We start from the raw sequence: 26,003 nt of genomic DNA on the forward strand, positions 1-26,003 counted from the left end.
AGAATAGGCTATTTGTTATCATAATATTTGAGTTCTAATTTGAGATCATACCACCTACCTTTTACTTCAGTTTAATCATCCACAAAATGGAAATAATAATACACAAAATATCAAATGTTTAAGAGGGCACTTTATAAACTATAAGATAGTTTATCAGTGATTTCACTAATTTGACCCATTTTTGGCAAATGTGATTAGACGAGCCTTGAAATAGACATGTTCTGCCACTTCCTGTTAGATTTCTAACCAATTATTCCAAAATTATATGCACTCCAGGCTATGTAAAATAGTGCAAGATGGAAACTAAGATTAAACAGAAAAGCATGACATATATTAAAAGAGGTGCATATGTGAGTAAACATAAAATATTTTTATCTTTTCTCATTTCCTAGGAAAGATAATTTACTTTTTAAGGTAAAAAATTTATACTACATTGAGAGATCTGTAACAAAGGTAGAAATATGTACTCAGCAATAATTACATACAGGTCAAAATGAGATAAACGAATGCACACTGTTAAAAGTTTCCTACATTACCTATGGGGTAGTATAATATTTTTTTTTTTCAAATTTATGTTTTAATTGGTGAAAAGTTGCTTTTCAATGTTCTGTTGGTTTCTGCTGTGCAACAATGCAAATCAGCCATAGTTATACATATACTATCTGTCTACTGAGCCTCCCTCCCTTCCCCCATCCTACCATTTTAGGTCATGACGGAGCTCCAAGCTGGACACCACCTTGGGTTATGTAGCAGCTTCTCACTGGGTATCTGCTTTACATATGGTAGTGTATATATGCCATTGCTACGTCCTCCATTTGTCCCACCCTCTTCTTCCCATCCTGCATCCACAAGCCCATTTTCTACATGTGTGTCTCCATTTCTTCCCTGTAAATAGGTTCATCAACGCCATTTTTCTAGATTCCATATATATGCATTGATATGTGATATTTGCTTTTCTCTTTCTAATTTGCTTCACTCTGTATCACAAACTCTAGGTTCATCCACCTCACTAGAACTAACTCAAATTTGTTCTTTTTATAGGTGAGCAGTATTCCATTGTATATATGTACCACAGCTTCTTTATAATTCATCCATAGATTCACATCTAGGTTGCTTCCACATCATGGCTATCGTAAATAATGCTGCAATGAACATTGGGGTACATTGTGTCTTTTAGAATTGTGGCTTTCTCAGGGTATATGCCCAGTAGTAGGATTTCTGGGTGGGGTAGAATATATTAATTTATGGGTGAACTCTGATAAGTTGCATACCATAATCCAAGGAGCAACTACAAAAAACAGAAACAAAAAAGTATAGCCAAACAGTCAACTGAATAAATAAAATGGAATACCAAAACTTACTTGAACTGATTTAATTTAAAGATTCAGAAGAAGTGAGTAAGTGAGTAAAGTTGTGACTGAGAGGAGAAAACAGATGAAGTAATGAGGAAACAAAATAATGACAAACATAAAATCAAAATATTAATAACTGTATTAACTATATTGGGTTAAAGATTCCAATTACAAAAGAACTCTTGTCACACAAGATTAAAAAACATTCTGACTACATTCACTGCATGGGAAATAAAAAGACACAGATAAGTTTAGTGTAAAAGGATGGGGAAAATGTCATGCATTCCAATATAAATGGTGAATATGACCATAAATTCCAGGGCACTTGGGATTTAAAGCAAGAAAAGGCAGAGGAAGCAGAGATCAAATTGCCAACACCCACTGGATCATTGAAAAAGCAAGAGAGTTCCAGAAAAACATCTATTTCTGCTTTATTGACTATGCCAAAGCCTTTGGTTGTGTGGACCACACAAACTCGGGAAAATTCTTAAAGAGATGGGAATACCAGACCACCTGACCTGCCTCTTGAGAAATCTGTATGCAGGTTAGGAAGCAACAGTTAGAACTGGACATGGAACAACAGACTGGTTCCAAATTGGGAAAGGAGCACATCAAGGCTGTATATTGTCACCCTGCTTATTTAACTTATATGCAGAGTACATCATGAGAAATGCTGGGCTGGAAGAAGCACAAGCTGGAATCAAAATTGCCAGGAGAAATATCAATAACCTCAGATATGCAGATGACACCACCCTTATGGCAGAAAGCAAAGAAGAACTAAAGAGCCTCTTGATGAAAGTGAAAGAGGAGAGTGAAAAAGTTGGCTTAAAGCTCAACATTCAGAAAACTAAGATCATGGCATCTGGTCCCATCACTTCATGGCAAAGAAATAGAAAAACAGTGGAAACACTGACAGACTTAAATTTTTTGGGCTCCAAAATCTCTGCAGATGTTGACTGCAGCCATGAAATTAAAAGATGCTTGTTCCTTGGAAGAAAAATTGTGACCAACCTAGACAGCATATTAAAAAGCAGAGACATTACTTTGTCAACAAAGGTCCATCTAGTAAAGGCTATGGTTTTTCCAGTGGTCATGTATGGATGTGAGAGTTGGACTATAAAGAAAGCTAAGTGCTGAAGAATTGATGGTTTTGAACTGTGGTACTGGAGAGTACTCTTGAGAGTCCCTTGGACTGCAAGGGGATCCAACCAGTACATTCTAAAGGAAATCAGTCCTGAATATTCAGTGGAAGGACTGATGCTGAAGCTGAAACTCCAATACTTTGGCCACCTGATACGAAGAACTGACTCATTGGAAAAGACCTTGATGCTGGGAAAGATTGAAGGTGGGAGGAGAAGGGGATGACAGAGGATGAAATGGTTGGATGACATCACCAACTCAATGTACATGAGTTTGAGTAAACTTCGAGAGTTGGTGATGGACAGAGAGGCCTGGCAGGCTGCAGTCCATGGGGTCACAAAGACTCAGACATGACTGAGTGACTGAACTGAACTGAACTGTGTCACCAAGTTAAAAGGAAACATTTTGCAATGATAAAATCATCAGTTCACTAAGATGTCATAGCAATCTTAATATTATACATGTGTGCTCAGTCGTGTCCAACTCTTTGTGACCCCACGGACTAGCCCCTCAAATTCCTCTGTCCCTAGTCTTTCCCAGACAAGGACACTAGAGTGTGTGGCCACTTCCTTCTCCGGTGGATCTCCCTGACCCAGGGAGCAAACCCACATCACTTGTGTCTCCTGCATTGGCAGGTGGATTCTTTACCACCAGAGCCAACTGGGAAGCCCCTTGTTTGTACATGTAATAGGAAAGGTTCCAAATACACAAAGAAAAAGTAACAGGACTAAAAAGAAAAAGACAATTTTGTTTTTAATTTTTAATTTTGTATTGAGGTATAACCTATTAACAATATTTTGATAGTTGCAGATGAACAGTGAAGTGACTCAGCCATACATATACATATATCCATTCACCTGAAATATCCTTCCCATCCAGGCTGCTACTTAACATTGAGCACAGTTTCCTGTGATGTACAGTATGTCCTTATTGCTTATCCATTTCAAATATAGCCATCTGTATATGTCCATCCCAAACTAACTATCCCTTCCCCCCATCCTTCCCCCTGGCAACCACAAGTTCTTTGTCTTAGGCTGTGAGTCTCCTTCTGTTTTGTAAGTTGTGTTATTTGTTTTTAGATTGCACATATAAGGGATTTCATATGATATTTCTCCTTCTCTGGAAAAAGACAAATTCTTAATCAGATTTGGGGATTTTAGCACTTTCCTGTTTCTATGCTACTTTGTTGCATATGTAGATAAAAATTGAAATTGAGCTATACACTCCAGATATATCTATCTTACTCTATGTAATTTATATTTTAATAATTAAAAAGGGAAAACATCTTCACTGACTATAAGAAAATAAAAAGAAACTAAAAAGTGATGAGCCTAAAATAATGTATCAGTTAATTTGTAATTAAATAATGTTTTGGTAGCTTCAACTGCTTTTTCTAATCTCTCAGGCAGGCTCTCCTTGATATGTTCAAGTCTCCAAAACCTGTGGACTATTGCAGTCTGACCTTTTCATGTTCTTGTGGGAACCAGTGAGTTAAACCTCAATCCTGCACCAGGCTCTCTTCTGGGAGTTTCTAGGAAGTTGCTCAGGGAAATCATTTGTTTACAGAGGATAGCAGAGCTGTAGGAATTGGTGTGCCATAAGTACAAAACTCAAAAGACAGCTCAGAGAGTGATCTGTAGATGAAGGCTGGTCAGCAGACATGGTACACTGAGGCTGAGAAGCCTCTAGCCTAAAATCATTTCTGTTTCACTGTGTGGTCACATGGTAAGTGCAGTAGGGCCCTAACATAACATTGTCTCATAATATGGCTTTGTAACGTGGGTATGTCTGAAACATGGAAACTATGAACTGAGCCTTAGAGAGGATGATGAATAAGGATGACTTTTTGACATAGGAAGGGCTCAAAGGTAAAAAAACAAAAAGACTGCAATGGGGGAAAGGGGATAGGGGAGCTTCTCTTGGTGATATGTTTACTTGATAAGAAGATACTTTTAACTTAAATTTGGAGAAGAAGCTATGAAAATGTAAAAATGCACTAAAATGCTTTTAGCCATCCATTGCCACTGTTCCATTCACCTTTCTACGGTTCATCTGAGAAAGTATCCAGTTGTTCATGCACAGTTAGACAAAATGCTGGATAGAGTTGGAACTCTGTGAGATAGGGACTGGGAAATAGGCAGACTCATCAGCTGAAAGAGTAAAATGTATTCATCTAAGCAAAGAATAGGAAGGTAGACATGGGTACAGAGTCAGGCCATGGATGACAGGATCTTAGTCATTAGACTCAAATCAGAAGAGAGGACTTTATTTAGTCTCGGAAGAAAGAGCAGGTAGAGGATATTAAGGCCTCATGTTAATTGGAAGAGGGGCCTGAAAACAATCTAGCTACTCCAGGTAAGATGTATGTGACGCAAGGAAAGTACTATAAGGTGCAGTCTAAGACAGTCCTTAGTATTCAGTCAGAGGATAAGACACACCTGGGTTTGAATTCTAGTTCCATCCATGACTGGGGCTTCCCAGGTGGTTCAGTGGTAAAGAATCCACCCGCCAATGCAGGAAACATAAGAGATGCAGGTTCGATCCCTGGGTCAGGAAGACCTCCAGGGGTAGGAAATGGCAACCCACTCCAGTATTCCTGCCTGTTAAATTCCATGCACAAAGGAGCCAGTTGAGTTACAGTCCATGGGGTCGCAAAGAGTTAGACACGACTGAGTATGCAGCACATATATACATATATATCCATGATTAGCTATTTCTTTCTTTTTTAATTTATAAAACAGAGATAATAGCAGTACTTGCTTCACAAGGTTTTTCTGAGAATTAAATAAAATGTATATAAAGAGTCTGAGATATCATTCATCTTAGAGATAGTACCCCTGAATTTTAATTCCTTTCAGTAATGACATGTAGGACTTTCTCTCAAGGCAATGAATTTACTTGCAGTTCTTGAGTAATTTCTCCACATGAGTCACTGCACTTGAGAAACAAATGGCCTGGGCCTTTTTGATAGTAACTATTGTTAGTAGAAGGCTTATTATGTTTCAGACTGATCAGGACTTTGCCAACTATCTCTTATCCTCAAAGTAATTCTGCTATTTTACTATCTCCTGTTCATCAGTAAGTGTATGAGGCTTCACAGATAAACATTTATTTTCAAGTTCACATAAAAATGGAACAAATATTTTGAAAGTGAAGCTATATGTGGAAATTGTCTAATACAATGTCTAGCACAGAGTACTAGTTTCCGATGTTTTCTCTTTTAAATCTCTCTCTTTAACATATTTGTTCCTCTTTTTCCCTCTTTCAGCTTGTTAAGAGCCGTCTCTCATCTTCACCTCTTGATCTAACTGAGGAAGTGCTGATTTTGTACCTTGACAATGTCACAGTTGTTTCTTGATTGATGGTGCTACCAACAGTGGTAGCAAGCTCTACAGAGAGCTTGTAAGTGAAATCAGCTTTAGAAGCCTGGCCTTGAAAAGTGTTTGGAACAAATGTTTCTAGAAATTGGAGAAACTATTTACTAACTGCTTTACTAAAATCTATTTTTTGCAGTTTCTTCTTCTTCTTTTCTTCTTAATTCTAGGCTCATTTTGGATCAAGCAGAAAGCGCTACCCTATAGTTCAGCCTGAGTGTATAAATTGTTTAATTAGATTATAGGTGGGGAGGGGCAAAAGCTAATAGTAAAAGGGAAATTTATTTGCAGAACATATCTTTATGTGGGCACTTTTTTTCTCAGGACCTGATGGGGAAGTGTGACATCCATGGTTCTCCTTGTCAGTTACCATTATCTGACTATATTATCAATAGTCTGTTTGGAAGGAATGCCTCATTCTTTTTTTTTTTTTTTTTTTTTTTTATTAGTTGGAGGCTAATTACTTCACAACATTTCAGTGGGTTTTGTCATACATTGATATGAATCAGCCATAGATTTACACGTATTTTATTCCTTTATTCTTTTATGAGAAGTCTTTCAAAACTGTGTTTTCTCTGTTTATGTCTCAGACAAAAGTGCTGAAAGGAGGGAGAAGTGCACAACAGGCCTTTGCTGAAAGTGTCATTTCAGATCTGGGAATAAATACTTCCAAATCAATTTATCATGCCCACTCTCAATTCCTCTAAGGTGGAGATCACCACCTTCTTCCTGATTGGAATCCCAGGACTGGAGCATTTTCACATATGGATCTCTATCCCCATCTGCCTCATGTACCTGGTGGCCATCCTTGGCAATTGCACCATACTCTTCGTGATTGGGACAGAGCCCTCACTCCATGCACACATGTACTATTTCCTTTCCATGTTGGCTATCTCTGACCTGGGACTGTCCCTCTCATCCCTCCCCACTATGCTGTGGATCTTTGCTCTCAATGCTACAGGAATTTCCCCAAATGCCTGCTTTGCTCAAGAATTCTTTATCCATGGATTCACAGATCTGGAGTCCTCAGTGCTCCTGGTCATGTCTTTTGATCGCTTTTTGGCCATCTGCAACCCTCTGAGATACAGCTCCATCCTCCCCAATGCCAGAGTGGCCAAAATAGATGTGGCATTTCTCATCAAAAGCATTCTCTTAGTGCTGCCATTTCCTTTCACTCTCAAAAGATTGACCTATTGTAGGAAGAGCCTACTTTCTCACTCTTACTGTCGCCATCAAGATGTCATGAAGCTTGCCTGCTCTGACAACACATTCAACTTTTTCTATGGCTTCTTTGTTGTTCTCTGTATGAGGACAGACAGTGTGTTCATTGCTGTGTTCTACATATTCATCCTGAAGACTGTGATGGGAATTGGATCCCACAAGGAGCGGCTCAAGGCCCTCAACACCTGTGTCTCCCACATCTGTGCTGTGCTCATCTTCTACGTGCCCATCATAGCTTTGGCTTCCATGCACCGCTTTGGCAAGCTCAAGTCCCCATTGGCCATGATCCTCATTGCTGACATTTTCTTGCTAGTGCCACCTCTGATGAATCACATTGTCTACTGTGTGAAGACACAACAAATTCGTGAGAAGGTTCTGGGGAAATTTGGTCTAAATTAAAGGTATGGGGAAAAGTGAGGCAGGGTCAGCCAGGTTCAGGGAATAAAACAATACCTTTCTAAGCAAAGTATTATGGATGGGTCATTCTTATCTTTCCTAGTCATGATTGTAATCAGTACAACAACATATGGTCTGGGCATTGAGGTCTGTGAGCTTAGGACTTACATGGGCATTGATAGGTATGTATGGGATAGTTTTGTAATATAATTAAAATCATGAATCAATAGATGGATGTGGAATTTTAGTTACAGTGTTTACAACACAAGGTTGTAAAGATGGAAGTAGAGATTGTTTTCCCTTATAGAGAATGAATATCAGAGGAGCTGGAAGCTAAAGACATTACTCCAAACCAGTTACTGATTTTCTTTCCAGCAGCCTGTATTTCCTGCACCATGTATTTGCTGTGGGGACTCAATTTAAATTCTTGATTTCCCATTTAAATGAAAAAAGTCTGTTTTCAAATATGAGTTGCTTATATATTTTCTCCCTTTGCTCTTGTTTTTTTTTTTTTTTTTTTTTTTTAATTTTACATTGGGTTATAGTTGATTTGGGCTTCCCTTGTGGCTCAGCTGGTAAAGAATCTGCCTGCAATGCAGGAGACCTGGGTTTGATCCCTGGGTTGGGAAGATCCCTTGGAGAAGGGAAAGGCTCCCCACTCCACTATTCTGGCCTGGAGAATTCCAGGGACTATAGTCCATGGGGTCGCAAGGTGTCAGACATGACTGGGTGACTTTCAATTTTCATAGTTGATTTACAATGTGGTGTTAGTTTCAGGTATACAGCCAAGTGATTCAGTTACATATTCTTTTTCAGATATTTTTCCCATTTAGGTTAATACAGAATATTGAGTAGTGTTCTTCATGCTCTTTAGTAGGTCCTTACTGATTATGTCTCTTGTATATAGTAGTGTGTATTTTAATCTCAAATTTCTAATTTATTTGCCCTCACTACCTTTCCCCTTTGATAACTTAACTTTGTATTCTAAGTCTGTGAGTCTGTTTTTGTTTTGTAAATAAGTTCATTTGTATCTTTTTATATATTACACAAATAAGTGATATCATATGATACTTGTCCTTCTCTGTCTGGCTTACTTCACTTAGTATGATAATCTCCAGGTCCATCCATGTTGCTGCAAATGGCATTATTTCACTCTTTCTTATGGCTGAGTAATATCTCACTGTATAAATATACCACCTCTTCTTTATGCATTCATCTGTCTATGAACATTTAGGTTGCTTCCATGTCTTGGCTATTGTAAATAGTGCTGTGAACACTGGGGAAGCATGAACATTGGGATGCATGTATCTTTTTGAGTTGGTGTTTTCTCTGGATATATGCCAAGGAGTGGGATTGCTGGAACATATGGTAACTATCAATTCCTGGGTCATGAAGATCCCCTGGAGGAGGGCATGGCAATCCACTCCAGTGTTCTTGCCTGGAGAATCTCATGGACAGAGGAGCCTGGTGGGCTACATTGCATAGGGTCTCACAGAGTCAGACACGACTGAGGCAACATAGCAGGCATGCAAGCATGATAACTATATTTTAGTTTTTTAAGGAACTTCCATTCTGTCTCCATAGTGACTGCACCAATTTACATTCCCACTAGCAGTGTAAGAGGATTCCGTTTTCTCTACACCCTTTTATTGTCTGTAGATTTTTTGATGATGGCCATTCTGACCAGTGTGAGGTGATACCTCATTGTAGTTTAGCTTTGATTTACATTTCTCTGATAATTAGTGATGCTGTCTTTGCTCTTAACCATCAAATAGAGACAAAGTGGCTCAGCGGCAAAGAATCTGCCTGCCAATTCAGGTGACACAGGAGACGTGGGATTGATTCCTGGATCAGGAAGATCCCCTGGAGCAGGAAATGTCAACTCATCCCAGTATTCTTGCCTGGAAAATCCCATTGACAGAGGAGCCTGGGGGACTATAATCTATGGGGTCACAGAGAGTCAGACACATTTGAGCATGCATGCAACCTTGAGCTGATAATAAACTCATAATATTCTTTAAGACAGAGCAGGTTTGCTTTTCTTTTACTCTAACTTACAACAGGGTTTCAAAAAGCCATATTTACTAAAAGAAAACAGAGGGGCAGTTCTGCTATTAGTAAGAAATAGGAAAGCTATTAATAGTAGCACAGTAATTTTTAAAGCACTGATATTCTTAAATGCCTTAAAATATATGTTCTAAAATAATGATTTTAATGCTTTTAGATACTTGATATTTTTGGTATTTGGTATTCGGCATGTTCAGTTACACTAAGAATGCTAGAAATAATTTTGAGCTAACAGAAAAAATGACATATTAGACATATATTAAGGAATATAAAATAATATTCATGCATATATAGTTCCACTTTTAAAAAGGTAAATAGCCAACTAAGAATGATTGGCTACCTCAAATTATTTCCTATAAATTATATCATTTGGCTTTTGTTCATGTTTTACTCATGAGTATTTAGTTGGGGACAAAGATAGAAAGCATAAAATTTAGAATAAGCTAATGAGAAAATTACTGTTAATAAATTTCAATGTTTTACTTCCTGAGTCAAAATCACAAATAATTAATATTATTGATGTTCCCAAAAAGCATTTTGAAGAAGTTGTTCTCTAAATATTACTATAGATTTGATGTCCCCAGGTGAATTTCACTGAGTTCTTGTTGTTCAACAACTGATGTTGTCTCAATGTCTATAGCTTCTTTAGGAAAATGAGGGACAACTTTTTGTACATCCTCCCAGTTTGTACTACTAAATTCTCTGAGGACCCTAACAGTTTCCAATTATATTATGTTTATTAGTTCACATGTCTACCTCTCTTTCTTGTAATTCATTTCTTTAAAATAACTGCATACATCACGCTGATTGGCATATCTCCAAAACTTGTATGGTGTATGGAAATTGCATTTGAATAGTAGTCTGACACATTTCTCAACTTTCATCTCAACACATTTTATTGCTGAACAACAGCAGTAAAATCTTTTAAAAATTCAGAATATGATGATAAACTTCAGGCATACAGAATATCTGGAATGATAGAAAACTTATTGCCAAAATCATTAAGGAATAACTATACATTTTAGGTTAAAGAAGCTGCCCTAAAAAACAGTCAATGTTCTGTTTAACCACAAGAAAGAGCAAATACATTGTCATGAAAAACACGAGAAAGAATACTTATTCTCTTTTTAGTGTTTACCCTCAACTCAGATATTCAAATCTTTACAATAACTCAAGTCATAAGATGTCAATAAATGTTTCTTGATCAGAAGAGTAAATAAGTTTCAGTTTGTCCCTTTTCCTCAATTACCATACAGGTTTAATGCATTTTCAATAAAGCTCCCAGTAGCATATTTAGAAATTTACCCAATAATTCCAAAAATAGATATATAAGATTAAACTGAAGAGTATGATAATAATAAATAAAAATTGTAATAAGGCTCTTTATAATAAGAACAACTATTACTCAGCTATAAATTCTGTGTAGTTTGGTCAATGAATCAATGGGAAAAACAAGGAAATATAAAAAACACACTTTAATATACCATACATGATATGAAAACTTAATGTATAATTAAGGAATATCAGAGCAATATTGAAATAGGTTGACTATTCAAATAATTATGGTAGAAAAATTAGCACCTATTTAAACTACACATGTGTTTGTGATCTTTAATCACACACAAAAATAAGATAAATGAAGAAGTATGTTCAAAGCTAACTTTTAAATCTACTTTAATAAAAGTAAATAAATTAACCTCTGGATGGGAACAAATTTCTAAAGAAATAAGAAAAATGTAAAAGCTGAAAGGAAAAGTGAAAAACAATTAGATATTTGAATGGCTTTTAAATCACAAACAGTTTAGAAGATAATAATATGATACATGCAACGTTTACCATTTACCAGGTACCAGACTTTGGGCTAAATATTTACCTGCTTTAACTCCATTAGTTTTAGCAAGAGCATAGGATGGTAGATTTTATGAGTTCCCCTCTGTTATGGGGATTAAGAATTTAAAGCTTTGAGCAGTTAGCTTTTCCAAGGACACAGAACTATGGTGTTAGAAACTTGAATCTACCCCAGGCAGTGTGTTTCCAGAGCCTACAAACTAACCCACTCAATTTAACAATTCACATTCTATGTGTGGTCAAATATGTATTTATAAGAATATATTTTGAGAGTTATTTTCTATGATAAAAATACCATAAAATACTGAAATGTTAAATAATAGGAAGTATAATATAAACCATGATATACAAATAACATTAAATATTATTCACCCATGCAACGCAGCAGTCAGAACTAAGTGGTATTTGCTAAACACTAAATTATATGTTTAGCTGCCGGGGTCCAGCCCCAGCAGGATCCAGGGGAACCCTCAGGATGAACGGCGTTGGCGAATGAGAGAGAGAGTGAGACAAAGCTCAGGGCTAAGTCTGAAGTTTATTTTTGCACGGCCACTTTATACCCTTAACAACATCTTTGGGGGAAGTGCATATTGCTTACACACAGGTCATCTCAAAACATTACAGCAACTTGATCTTCAACAGAAACAGGATGTAACCCACATACTTTTCGTTCACAAGAGTCTTTCTTATCATTTGGCCTTCAGGCCTGCTAACATTTTATTGCTTGCACCTAGTGTGACTTAAGCAACTTCGGTAGCCAACCCTGTTTTTCTTATAATTAATCTATTTTCTTTCTAATAGGCATCATCTCTATAGGAACTAGATAGGATTACATTTTTACAGAACAGAAATGCGAAGGACTGCAGAAACAGCAGATATGGCACAAAACAGGCTCTTAGTCTAAAAGTTAACTACCTGCAAGAAGTCGCCAGCTAATCTCTATCTAAACTATTTTCTAATAGGCACATTTGTGGCTATTATATTTGTGGAGCTTTTCTCACCCCGCGAAGGGGCCTATGCTTAATAGTTTCTTTTGTTAGTGTACTGTGCTTAGGATGTTTAGAACCATCATGAGCATTTTGTGCAATGAGAGCACACATTTATCAAACAAGCCAGAATGCCAGCAAAAGGGTTTGAATTGAAGCATTTCTTTCATCCCTGGCCCCTTCATAGGGTACCAGCATCCCAGAGATTTATTAGTTAGGGTTTTAAGTTGGTCTTTATTCCCCTTTACTCCTCTTTATGAAAGAGGAGCAGGAGAGCTCTCGGCAGGCAACACAAGAATCCGCAGCAGGGCAAACAAGAACAACAGCAGAAAGTGGGGAGGATACAGGGTGGGGTAGAGGCCGAGGCCAACCTGGAGGCTCCCTTATCCTAGACGGCCTTGCCTGTCAGGTATTTTCCTCATGACCTCGGCACGGGCGGGACCTCCCCTAATGGCTCCCGGCATTTAGGATTAAATGAAAATAAAACATAGGCCTACCCTCAAGCTTATAGTCTGGTGGTAGGGAGAACAAACAGATAATTAAATTCACTGAGTAAAGTATGGTAAGCTTAAGCATGAATGTGAGAAAGCACAAATAAAAAAATGGCAGTTTGCCTATTTTAGTGAAGAATCAGAGGAAAGCTTCCTAAAGAAAGTTAATCTAATATAAAATATGATTTAATGGAGAATAGTGAGTAACATCAGGCAAATCTACAAGTAGAAATATATGTTGAAATATACCCTACTACCCTGGTTCATAAATATATGTTGTGTGTGTACTATGTTGGCTTATTAAAAAGAGCTTAGGTCATAGATCATATAATATTTCTCAATGGTAGAATTGTGAATGATTTTTGTTATGTTTTAAATACTTTTCTGTATTTCCCAATATAGTCACAAAAATTTAATTATATCTAAATATACATATATATGACATTTATAATTTTTTTAGAAAAAACCCAAATATATTAAATGCATTGCTTGAAATAACACCAAAATGCAAAGTCATCTACTAATAACAACTACTATAAAGTACACTGATGAAAGTGTTTCAACATTGAGAAGGCAATTTTGGTATTGAGCAATTGAATTTTGAGTTGACTATGAAAAGTACATTCGGAGGAACGAAAGATTAACACATATAGCAGGCTGCTTTATATACTGACAATCATAAAACTGGAAGAACGATTACACATTTCTATAATTGCTCACCTAAAACATTCGGAACTCAGAATTTTTTATACTTTAGAAAGGCCCTGTAACACTTGGGGCATTATCCTGTATTCTAACACAGTTATATTACTGAAGTGAAATGTGTTAATATTCACACAATTGAAATAAATAATGTCCATAAGTATATTCACAACAGTTCATGTTAGCTTTGTTGTTTGCTGCTAATGCATTTAGGTATCAGACTTATGAAAATTAAAAAAAAATATATATATATATATGTGTGTGTGTGTTTTTCCAGATGTTTTAAAATATATGAATTGTGAAGTGTTGTGTATCTACCAAAAAAAGAAAGAAAAGGAAAAAAAAAATTTAGAAAGCTCTTCCAAAGAAGCAATTAAAAAGCCATTGATATTGGTAAGAACTGGTAAAGGAATGTTTGGATGGTTAGTTTAGGGTGTGGTGTGGGCTGTCTACTCTGCCACAGGACAGTTTCAGAGTGATAGTTTCTGCTGTAGTGTGATGCTCTTTAAAGAAAAATATTTTTCTTTCTTGTTTCATAATTCTTCATTTCCACCAGCCTTTCATAGCTGCTATACAAGCCCTCTTTCCTCTCTAGGCGTAGTAATGTCTGGACTCAAAAACATAAATATTGAAAAACACTGTTTGGTATTTTATGTCATCCCCTGGAGTCCTCAAAGAGTACTGTGTAACCTCATCTAGAACATACCCAGTTCTGTGACAGTTTTTCTGCCTCACCCCATTCCTACAATTCTTACCTAAATTCACAAAATTCTCTTAAGTCTCTTTCCTTAAGATTTTTTTTTTCTGGGCTTACTAATAGGCTGCCTGACTAATAAAAATATCTTCCATTCTTAACCCTTTTGTTCTATGATAAGGTATAGATATTTCATGTCTATACCTTGGGACTCTTGAACTTTTACATAATAGTTGTATTCTATTCCATTGAAGGGGTTATAACCAAAGACACATTTATTTGGCAGCAACATGAAGATGGAATACTGAAATCTGAAATACTGAATTGTGGTATGATGAAATATAAAGGTTTCCTACAAAATCCACAAGGCCAAGAAAGCTTCTGTGCTGTGATGCTGGTCTTGAAGGCTAAAAAATAAATGTTATTTCCATTTGCACTACTTTCTGTATGCTCACACATTGATTTTTCTCCACTTAAAATAGTGGCTTCAGGCATACACGTTTGTGTGACATTTAAGCGATTCCAGTGAGATATCAAAAACATCGGAATATTCTGTATAAAAAGGAAATCATGCACATAATATTCACTATAAACAATACGTGGATATCATTGCTTATGGTTAGAGAAAAGTGGGTTGGGGTTTGGGCAAAGCAGAGTCATAGGATTGTTAGCACTTGAGTTGAACAGAAAGCTGAAGCAAACATACCAGAATTTGGGAGTGGGGTTCCCTGTCTGGTTTTCCAGGCAAGAATACCAGAGTGGGTTGCTATTCCCTTCTCCAGTGGACCACATTTTGTGAGAACTCTTCACTATGACCTGTCCATCTTGGATGGCTCTGCACAGCTTGGCTCATAACTTCATTGAGTTATGCAAGCCCCATCACCACGACAATGCTGCAATCCATGAAGTTACAATACTTTGGCCACCTGATGCGAAGAACTGACTCATTGAAAAAGACCCTGATGCTGGGGGGAAATGAAGGTAAAAGGAGAATGGGATGGCAGAGGATGAGATGGTTAGATAACTTTACCGAATCAATGGACATGAATTTGAGCAAACTCTGAGAGATAATGGAGTACAGAGGAGTCAGGCATGCTGCAGTCCATGTAGTCACAAAGAGTCAGACACGACTTAGAGGTTAAACAACAACAACTCCCTGTCTGCTAGAAATAGGAAGCTGGCTTAGAGGGAGGAGATAAGTGGCTTAGATCAGAGTATCTGTTTGGTCCATTGAGCTTACACATAAATTTCTGAGTGGAATTAAAATTTCATAACCCTTTGTGTGAAACAAAAGTTAGGAGAATTCTCCCAATATCCTGTCAACCCTGTACTGAGGCTACTTTTTCAGAAAATAAATATTGTTAATAGAGGTAATCCACAAATGTCATATTAAAAAGCATCAAAACCACTGTGCAATTCTATGGTAACAAAGTACACAAAAAGGTTAAGAAGCCTAACAGCTAGGGAGAAAATTAACAACTCAACAAACCAGGGCGAATAGAGAAAAGTTTCAGTCCTGAGGCACAGTAGAGACACTGAAGAGGGGCATAGAGTTAGAATCAGAACTGTATCAGACTGTCAAGGCCGTGGGAAAAATAATAGAAGGTGATGTGTGATTTTATAAATTGCACTCATTGTAGGTGTAACAAATCAGAACTTGGAAAGTTTCATTTTTGTTAAGGAGGAAAAGGATTAAAGGGAAAAAACAAAAAGAGAAGTTCAGGGCATGTATCCAGAAGGAGGCAGGGGTCTCTCGAGGTGATCTAGGAAATGAAACCAGTCAATTATTACTGTCAGTTACTACAATTACAGCCAATTACTACAATAATTACCCAGTTTGAAATTACAAATTTCTATGTATGAACCTTTGCACACACATGTGACTCTTCTGTTTACCAGCTTTACCAAAAAATCTTCAATTCCCACTGGGAAATTTGACCACAGAAATAAATGGTTTTGTTCAGCTGAATGAAAAATAAAATTATTGTCATTTTTTTGGTCCTAAGAATTATCATGTTTAAGCAGATAATTAAATTGTTTAACTGGATGGACTAAGATGACTTCACTCTGTGTGCGTTTAGCCTTTCTGTGCTTTTAATATGCACAAAAGTCCACGTAATAGTTTTAAATGTTTGAGAGCTGTGCTGTGCTGTACTTAGTCGCTCAGTCCTGTCTGACTCTGCCAGCCCATGGACTGTAGCCCACCAGGCTCCTCTGTCCATGGGGATTCTCCAGGAAAGAATACTGGAGTGGGTTGCCATGCCCTCCTCCAGGGAACTCCCCAACCCAGGGATCAAACCTAGGTCTCCCGCATTACAGGCAGATTCTTTACCAACTGAGCTACCAGGAAAGCCCCAAATGTTTGAAGGACTAATACACAATTAATGTTTGCTTGTTTGAACTCTTTGATAAATTTAGGGGATTCTTGTCTTCCTACTTCTATAGTTTAACTTAAATTGTCTTAGTAATTGCAGTGCCTGAGGATGACATGGATATAAATCCCTCTCCTACTTAAATACTTTATGTACTGAAAATTTCTCCCCTTCAGTCCCACGATCCTCTAAGACCCCTCACGTTACGGCTCCATGAACCTTTAGTTTGAAGTAGCTGGAGCATAGCCTGGCGGATCGTCCTGGTCTTCAAGCTGTAAATGACAGGGTTCAGTACAGGTGGTAAGAGCAAATAAACATTGGCCAAAATGCTACAGATCACCCTTGGAGTAGAGCTAAGGAGGCGATGTGTAAAGGACAGGCTGATCATTGGCACATAGAAAATAGTGACAGCACAGATGTGACACACACAAGTGTTGAGAGCTTTTTTTTGCTTCTTGGGGGCCACGATGCTCAGGACAGCACGGATTATCAGGACATAGGAGACAAGAATGAACAGTAAGTCAGTCCCAGTCATGTAGAGCTGAAGAAACAAGCCCAAAAAGCTGTTGATCCAGGGGTTGGAATATGTATCTCTGATTATATCTGGGTGGTAACAAAATGGATGGGAAAGCTCCTTTCTTTCCTGGAAAGATACACTCTTCAAGGCTAGAAGTATGAGAAAGAGGAAGATTAGTTGCCGTACGCATATGAATAGTCCGATTACCATGATCATCCTGTCTTTGAGGACAGTGGCATATTTCAGTGGGTTACAGATAGCCATGAAGCGGTCAAAAGCCATAACTGCCAGCACAGAGGACTCCAGGAAGGAGAAAGCATGTACAAAGAACATTTGAATGAGGCAAGCTTTAAAGCTGATTTCCCGGGCATGAAACCAGAGAACCCCAAGCACAGTGGGGAGGGTGGTGATGGTCAGACACAAATCAGCAGCTGACAGCATGAAGAGGAAGTAGTACATGGGCTTGTGGAGACGCTGCTCAACAGAGATGACAAACAGGATCATACTATTTCCCAAGAGAGCAATGATGTAGAGACAGCAGACAGGGATGGAGATCCAGACGTGCGCGAGTTCCAGCCCAGGGAATGCAGTGAGGAGGAAGGTTGAAGGGGAGGATGTGGTGTTATTGAAAATCATCATGGTGGGTTGAGGACACGCCCTGAAAAAAAGAGATAACAATAATAGTATTTGTCATATTGATCCTTTTTCAAGCACTAACTTTTCTATAAACTCTTCCCAAATTGCACAATGTGTCTCTATATTCAAAACCTCCAATTTAATTATGATACCTATCACATAATTCTACAGTATCTTAATTTTTTCTTATCAGACCTGGCCCTATTTTTCTTTCTCTACCATCTCCCTATTAAAACCATCAATCTCTCTAGGTTCATCCCACCCTATTGCCCAGACCAGCCCTGACTTGAAGTAGGAAATACTTATAGACTTATGTCACACACATGCACACATACCAACAAAACAACAACTGTGATTACAACTGTTCGGTCTTAGTATTAAATCTCCAAGCTGGGACTTCTCTGGTTGTCCAGCAGTTAAGACTATGAGCTTCTGCTGCAGGAACAATGGGTTCCATTCCTGGTTGGGGAACTAAGATCCCACATGCTGTGTGGTGCCCTCAAAAAAAAAAAGTCTCCAAGCTATATAAGTTTTTACAGAAAGAATGGAGAAGTGCTTAAGGGCAGTTCTTAAGGGCACCTGTGAAAGCATACTTCATAATGTTCTTGCTGGAAGATGGGCTAGGATTTTATATCCAGAAATACCCTTGTACCTGAATTATTAGCCATTCTTTCCTAGTGGACTCTATTAGAAATATCCTTTAGGTATCAGAGCTTCTTTATTTCTTTTCCTTTAATGGAGTAGCTTCCTTAATTCCTCTCTCCTCTACTCCACATCATCTTGTGCTCTAATTCTGTTTCTCTGTATCCTTTTCGTGGTCTACTGAAATAACAAGACCTTATCTTCCTTTTCTCCAAGCTTACACTTTAGTACTTCTTTCTACTCCTTCCCATAGGTCTACCATGTAACTTATAACTAACTCACTATGAGTAGATTGCCCTAATGAATCCTGTGAAAATGTTCAAATAATATTTTAGAATACATGGTTTTAAGCATCCTAATCTAGAGATAGTGGGTAAGGCCAGACAAAATACTTGTATAAAAAAATGTGAGAGGCCCTCAGCAAAATGAGATGAATGACTGTAAAAAGCATTAATGGAATGGAAGTAGGGACTAAGAGCTTAAAGAGAGACACTCACTCAGAGACAGACAGGATGAGGTGCTATCATAAACTGGAATATCAGGTAGTTCACTGAGAAAGCCCATAGAGTAATAGCTGCAAACACACACACACACACACACACACACACAGATAATGTCATAAGGGGAGGCAGAATCTGTAACATATTTAAGACAAGCATTGCAATTCTATTTAGGACTGTTTCAATGAGCACTACTGTCATTGCTCATTTTAATTTTTTACTTGGGACATTTAGTTATTAAGAAAAAAACAAAAAGGAATGATATACCTAGCCTAACCATTGTGTAGATATAGCCAATCATAATATTCTTACACTTATTTTTCACTAGTCTAGGCTTTCTGCACCAGTGACAGAATAGATACAAGGAATTTGTGAGTAGCAGATCCTTCCAGTTGTTTTATAAAGATAAATGAGTGATTGCTGGTTATTTTCTTCCCATCCTTCAATCTACTCTAGATGGTTACAGATAAAATTACTTGTTACACCAAAGGGAAAAAATTAATTGCTTTTTCTGCTATAATATTTAGTATTGTTATACTTGATTGAGAATAAAACACAAAGAATCAGGAAGACTAGTGACAACTTTTTCTCAATTTGATAAGCAAAGATTAAAAGTGAATTCATTTTCTGTGATAACCACCCTGGAATCTCTCTGCAATAAAGTCTCTCGATCTACTGACTGTCTTTCAACAGTACTTTACATATGCTTTTTATTACATTAATATTCTATTGGTTGATCACATTTCTTTCTTCCTCTAAAATTCTGGATCTCTGGACATAAAACATATGTGTTCATCTTTATATTTTCTCCAGAGACAAAGCAAGGTGATAAAAGTTCAGATAAACTAGTTTTCATTAGGTATATTAACAGATGGATAGATAGATAGATAAAGACTAGCTTAGAGAAATACAAATTGAGACTGGAAGCTTTGAGGGCAAATTGTTTCCATAGATATCGGGAGCACAAGGAGAGTAATTAATCCTCTTATTGATTGGGAGAAGAAGGAGGGTAAGTTAAGAGAAAAGGAAAAGAATTAAAGTCTTTTATATGTGTCACCATTTGTTAGCCAATTTACAGGTAATTTTATATAATACCAGGAAAAATTGATACAGATGTTTATTCTTCTATTTTAGAGAAAGGAAATGAAACTGACAAGGTAAAATTATATATACACATTCAGAATTCAAAGCCAAGTTTACTAACTTCAAAATCCATTAAGCCACTTTTTATTAAACCATAGACCATTTGAGAAATCAGGCTTATGAGAGAAGTTAGACAGTTGAACACTGTGATATTCTTCCTTGAAAATGAAAAAACAGTTTCTATTATACACTAGTATGTGACTTAGAGGAAGTATAGAGATGAGAAATAAGTAAAACACAGAACAATGTCCTTATGGCTTATTTAAAGAATATATTTGTGGAGTCATTCAGTTTGTATAAAAATATGAGTGGATGTCCACATATATTTGTATTGTGTATACCTCCACATGCTGGTGGATGTAGAGAGGAGTTTTAGAATGGGAATGTAATCAAAAGATGACAAAAAAATCAGATATCAATTATCTTCTCTTATTTGAGCTGTATCTCATAAAGGACAAAAAGATAATATGGAATGATATGAGGGGTTAGGAGGAAAGGAGACTCATTTCAGTTCATTATGCTACTGGAAAAATTGTTTCCAATGGGATAGGGATATGTAGGCAGGAGAAGGAGAAGGCTTTCTCTCCAGCTCACGTAAGCCCATGCACTCTGGAACAAGTTATAGGACAAAGTTCAGTGCCTAGTTTTGTCGATTTTCTCCATACTATCTACTAACCAGAAGAGTAGTCTATAGTACAGCACCAGTTGTCCACCTGACTGGTCAGGTGGAAGGTAACATCTATCAATTCACATACAGAAAGCTAGATTGAATGACTTGTATAAGATCCACCCAACTAAATAATGTAGTGATCTAAAGGACAGCATCACTGCTCACTGGCATCGGTAAAGTATAGACCAATCCCCACCTTCTTCTACTCGTTTCTCCACACTGAAATCTATTCTTTCCACCATCTGGAACCCTGTCGTGACAGATCTAGGACATATTAACCTGAAACTTCGCCTCCACTTCTCTGTACCACTTTATGGTTGGATCTTGCATTTGACTCAATAATGAGGTATGGTTGATATCAGTAAGTTACATATGCAAGCACCATCTCCTTTTTCTGCCTCAAGTGTGAGTTTCTCAAAGGCTTGGAAATGCCTGATTTTCTTCTCTTAGCACTAGCTACATAAAGGAGGGTATGGAATAACATAAAACTTTAATTATTATTGACTGATTGCTAAATGATCTTGACCACAGGCAGAGAGTTATGAGTTCTATCCCTTTTTCTCTTCCTTCCTCCCATTCCCTCATGTCCTTCATTTTCCTGTCTCAATTTCTTCAAGGCTACATCACACCCCTCTGTTTCTTCATCCTACCTTATTTATAGTTTCCATCACTTCATTGATCTTCTCTTTTCCTCTTTCTCCTAGCATTTCTCACTTTTTAATCCCTTCCCTTCTGTTCCTACCCACTAAGGCATTCTTCTTACCTGCTCAAGTCATCAGGAAATAGCACCAACTTCTCTTCAATCCCACCACAGAGCAGGGACTGAGCCAGCTCTCAAGAGTGGGGGATTTATAGGAAGATTAGTAGAGTCACAAGGCAACAGAGGGCTGGTGAACAAACTGGTTGGATCAAGAGTTATGGTGCCCATAAGACTATGTTCCTCTCCAACAGCTCAGACACATCTCCCTGACACAGCTTCCAACCCTGCTCCCAGGCCCAAGCAAATTCCATATATCAGGGGCTGTAAGCAAAGCCCTGGCCCTGGGGGCTGACATTAATGGGTGTCTTCAAAATCTGCCTGCCTGGGTCAGAAAACTGCAACCATTCCTCTTCACCCTGCCTTAGGCTACAGATTCTTAGCCCGGGATGCTCCCTGATGTCAGAGCAGGCTCAGGAGAGTGCAGAGAGAGTCGTCTCTATGTTCTCAGCTCCAACATGTACTCTAACAAATCTTGTCCTCCTTGTCATTCCTATGTTCCTCCTCTTACTCAGGATCCCTTTGTAAGAAGCCATCTTATTAACTGAATCACATCTGCAGCCCACCTACCCTTCTAAGCATAATTAAACTAGTATTTGATGAGCTCATAACACTTGCCAAAAATCACGCACTAACCCTTGAAACACACTGTTGTATTTATTTATTATCTTGCTCATAGGTTAAGTATTATTCTCCATTATTCCACAGTTGAGGAAATTGAAACTCAAAGAGGTTTTGAATAACTGTAAAAGTTAGCTAGTTACAGAACTGGTATTCACCCATGTCTATCTTACTTTAAAGCTGTTAATCTTAAACGATATGCTATACTGCCTTCTCTGGTCAACCACTTGCACTGATATTTCAGAAAATGTGATTGTAATACATGGTTCTCAGTCTATCCATTCTATAGATTGCTTGATTCTCAACTATGTGCTTATAGCTCATTTTAGCCTCATTTTGACAAGAATCTGTCTCTCCATAGTAGCTAGTAAATTAGTAATTCTTACCGTATCTAATGTGCTTCCCAGGTGATGCTAGTGGTAAAGAACCCACCTGCCAATGTAGGAGACTTAAGAGACACGGGTTCAATCCATGGGTCAGGAAGATGCCCTGGAGGAGGGCTTGACAACCCACTTCTTGCCTGGACAATTCCATGAATGGTGGAGGCTAGTGGGCTACAGTCCATAGCGTCCCTAAGAGTCAGACACAACTGAAGCGACTGAGCATATGTGCACTGTATCTAATAATCCTTGACTTTTTATCCTTCTTGAAAGATTTTTCCAACCATGTCTCATTATATCATAGCCAGACACACTGGGCAAAGATGGGGATACCTATCCCAATGTATATCTAGAGAGATTAAGCTATAGCATAAACTTTTTATACAGCAAGTAATGTTTAGATTTATATGTAAATACCATCCTTTCCCCTGGCTCTTCTCAGCAAAAATGAGTGACTCTGGAAATTTCAAATGAGATTTACTAAAATTAAATGAGACAGAGAAGTCAGGCAGCATGAAATCAATCTTGATAAAATAGAGTTTTCACTCATTCATTAATTCACAAAGGGCATATCTTATGAACTATATTAAGTACATACTTGAGATAGACAGATGTAGTATAAAAAGGGTCTCTTATGGTATGGTTCTTATGAAGTATGTAGACTAGCAGGGACACAATGCTATTAGGTAATTAGAGTATATATACTGTGAGAAACTGTAACATAATAAAGGGCATGTCTGAAAAGTCTTCTGGACAGAAATAAAGTTGAAATTTATATCAAAAACTTATACAGAGTTCCCTATTATTCTAGCTCACTGAATTCATCATACTTTATACTTGCTATTTTATTTTTAATATATTTCTCTCCTGCTTCCAACCCATTATATATGCCTACACTATTTTTATGAAACATATTTATAGAACATATAAATAAACACTAAAGACAAAAGAAGACATATCCTATATTCAACAATATATGTCAGCATGATTACAATGGAGCAAAAACAATCTGAGAATTTTTCTTAAATAAGTTGTTAAAGATTGGCATGCAATGGGATACTAGTCAGCAATAAAGAGAAATAAACTACAAAGACCCACAACAACATTTTCAGTTCAGTTCAATTCAGTCGCTCAGTTGTGTCTGACTCTTCGCAACCACATGAATCTCAGCACGCCAGGCCTCCCTGTCCATCACCAACTCCTGGAGTTTACTCAAACTAATGTCCATCGAGTCTGTGATGCCATCCAACCATCTCATCCTCTGTCGTCACCTTCTCCTCCTGCCCTCAATCTTTCCCAGCAACAGGGTCTTTTCAAATAAGTCAACTCTTCACATAAGGTGGCCAAAGTACTGGAGTTTTAGCTTCAGCATCAGTCCTTCCAATGAACACCCAGGACTGATCTCTTTTAGGATGGACTGGTTGGATCTCCTTGCAGTCCAAGGGGCTCTCAAGAGTCTTCCCCAACACCACAGTTCAAAAGCATCAATTCTTCGGTGGTCAGCTTTCTTCACAGTCCAACTCTCACATCCATATATGACCACTGGCTAAACCATAGCCTTGACTAGACGGACCTTTTTTGGCAACAACATGAGTGAATCTCAAATGCATTACACTATGAAGCCAGACATGGAAGATTATGTGGGCCATGGCATTCTGGGAAAACAAGAATTATATGCATGGAAACAAATTAGAGCTTGTCAGGGTCGGGCATGGATAGAGGGGTTGACTAAAGGGGCAGCATGTGGTAATTTGAGAGAGTGATATAATTTTTCTGTATCTAGGTGTCAGTGGTGGTTGCATGACTATGCATCTGTGAAAACTTAACAGGACTATATACCAGAACCAGTAAATTTTATTGTATATAAATATTGAAAAGTTGCTATACACCATTTTGAGGAAGAAACGTTCATATTTGTATCAAGTTAAATTTTTGCTTTCATCAAAACTATTATGCAGTGGCATATAAAAACCTATTAGATGCTTCTCACCACATGCAATTATTTAAATCTTCATTTCAGTTTATTAGAATTGAATATAATTAAAAAATTCAGTTCCTCGGTTGCACAAGCTAAGTTTCAGGTGCTCAATAGCCATGTGTGGCTAGTGGTTACTATATTAACAACAGAGATTTAGAACATCTAATATCAGTGCAGGAATTCCTATTGGACAGTGCTGTACTTGATCCTCTTCTCTGACTCGATTGTGTTTGCACAGAAGTCCTAAGAGCCCACCCTGTCCCCAGGGAACACTTGGACAATCCACTGACAGATCTGCTTGGTCCTAACACTGTATACAGTCAGACTGAGCATAGAAGGCAGTGACAGGTAGGTACCGGCCATGACCCTGTATACTACAGGGGACAAATGCCTCCCAAAGCAGTGACTCCCAGTCATGCCAGTGAGAGGTACGTAGAAGAGCAGCATGGCACAGATATGAGAGAGGCAGGTATTGAGAGCCTTGAGTCTCTCTTCCCAGGAAGCAATGCCGAATACTGCCTGGAAGATTAGAAAGTAAGAGGCCAAGAGGATCAAGACATCTAGCACAATGATGAAGATCACCGCCAGGAGGCCGTAGATGCTGTTGACACGGGTGTCAGCACAGGCAAGCCTCATGGCATCCTGATGGAGGCAGTATGCGTGGGAGAGGGTGTTGGAGGGGCAGAAAGGTAACCTTTTGATGAGGAAAGGCACAGGAAGCACAGTCCCCACACTCCGCAGCAGGACTGCTGCTCCAATCCTGCCGATGAGTCCATGAGTGAGAATGGTAGTGTAGTGCAAAGGAAAGCAAAAAGCCATAAAGCGATCAGAGGCCATGGCCGCCAGAACACCTGACTCCACTCCCCCTAAGGTGTGGATGAAGAACACTTGAGTGATGCAGACATCAAGGGTTACTGAGCACCAGCTGAGCCAGTGAATACTGAACGTGGTGGGCATGGAAGACAATGAAAGGCTGAGGTCAGTGGCAAGTAGCGTTGCCACAAAATAATACATGGGCTCATGGAGGTGTTGTTCAACTTTGATGACAGCTAGGATGGTGACATTACCCAGGAATGTGAAACTGTAAAGAAGACAGAGGGACAGGGCCAACCAGAAGTCCTTCTCTGGCATTCCTGGAATCCCAGTAAGGATGAAGGTCTGACGGTTATTAATAGTTAGGTTGACTGACAGCATTATGGATCAAAGCTTTGACTAGGCAAAAAGAGAAGAACTCATTAAGCCAATCAGCTTCAATTAGAATCACTGACAGTAAGTTTTGAGATGGTAGCCATGAGATACAGTGACAAATATTTCATGTTCGCAGTCTGATACAGAAACTGATATCCCCACCCCCATGAAGCAACTCTATTACTGACCACCATATGCTAAAATATCTAAAAGAACAACAACAAAAAACTTTAATCTACACCTAAGCTAATTGCAATACAATTCACCTAGAAACATGTAGTTGTTGCTTGCCTCCTTCCTAAGGAAAAAATGATACTGTACATTTATC

At 38.1% G+C, this 26,003-nt stretch overlaps 3 protein-coding genes across 3 annotated transcripts; 1 reads left to right on the forward strand and 2 right to left on the reverse strand.

The window, feature by feature from the left end:
* Nucleotides 1–6,550: 6,550 nt before the first annotated feature.
* Nucleotides 6,551–7,486, forward strand: LOC133054307 (olfactory receptor 51A7-like). The gene has a single exon (XM_061139188.1). It carries the CDS (start codon nucleotides 6,551–6,553, stop codon nucleotides 7,484–7,486), a length of 936 nt encoding a protein of 311 aa, XP_060995171.1.
* Nucleotides 7,487–16,815: 9,329 nt separating this feature from the next.
* LOC133054311 (olfactory receptor 51T1) lies at nucleotides 16,816–17,799 on the reverse strand. Its single transcript, XM_061139202.1, has one exon. The coding sequence runs from the start codon at nucleotides 17,797–17,799 to the stop codon at nucleotides 16,816–16,818; it is 984 nt and encodes a 327-aa protein (XP_060995185.1).
* A 6,931-nt stretch (nucleotides 17,800–24,730) lies between these two features.
* Nucleotides 24,731–25,681, reverse strand: LOC133058688 (olfactory receptor 51H1-like). Its single transcript, XM_061145586.1, has one exon. It carries the CDS (start codon nucleotides 25,679–25,681, stop codon nucleotides 24,731–24,733), a length of 951 nt encoding a protein of 316 aa, XP_061001569.1.
* Nucleotides 25,682–26,003: the final 322 nt, after the last annotated feature.

The sequence above is a fragment of the Dama dama genome, chromosome 1 (genome assembly GCF_033118175.1).
Source record: "Dama dama isolate Ldn47 chromosome 1, ASM3311817v1, whole genome shotgun sequence".
Classification (NCBI taxonomy): Eukaryota; Metazoa; Chordata; class Mammalia; order Artiodactyla; family Cervidae; genus Dama; species Dama dama.

Bases quoted from the DNA above. Each gene is read 5' to 3' on its own strand.
- LOC133054307 (XM_061139188.1), top strand. From the start codon at position 6,551: ATGCCCACTCTCAATTCCTCTAAGGTGGAGATCACCACCTTCTTCCTG.
- LOC133054311 (XM_061139202.1), bottom strand. From the start codon at position 17,799: ATGATGATTTTCAATAACACCACATCCTCCCCTTCAACCTTCCTCCTC.
- LOC133058688 (XM_061145586.1), bottom strand. From the start codon at position 25,681: ATGCTGTCAGTCAACCTAACTATTAATAACCGTCAGACCTTCATCCTT.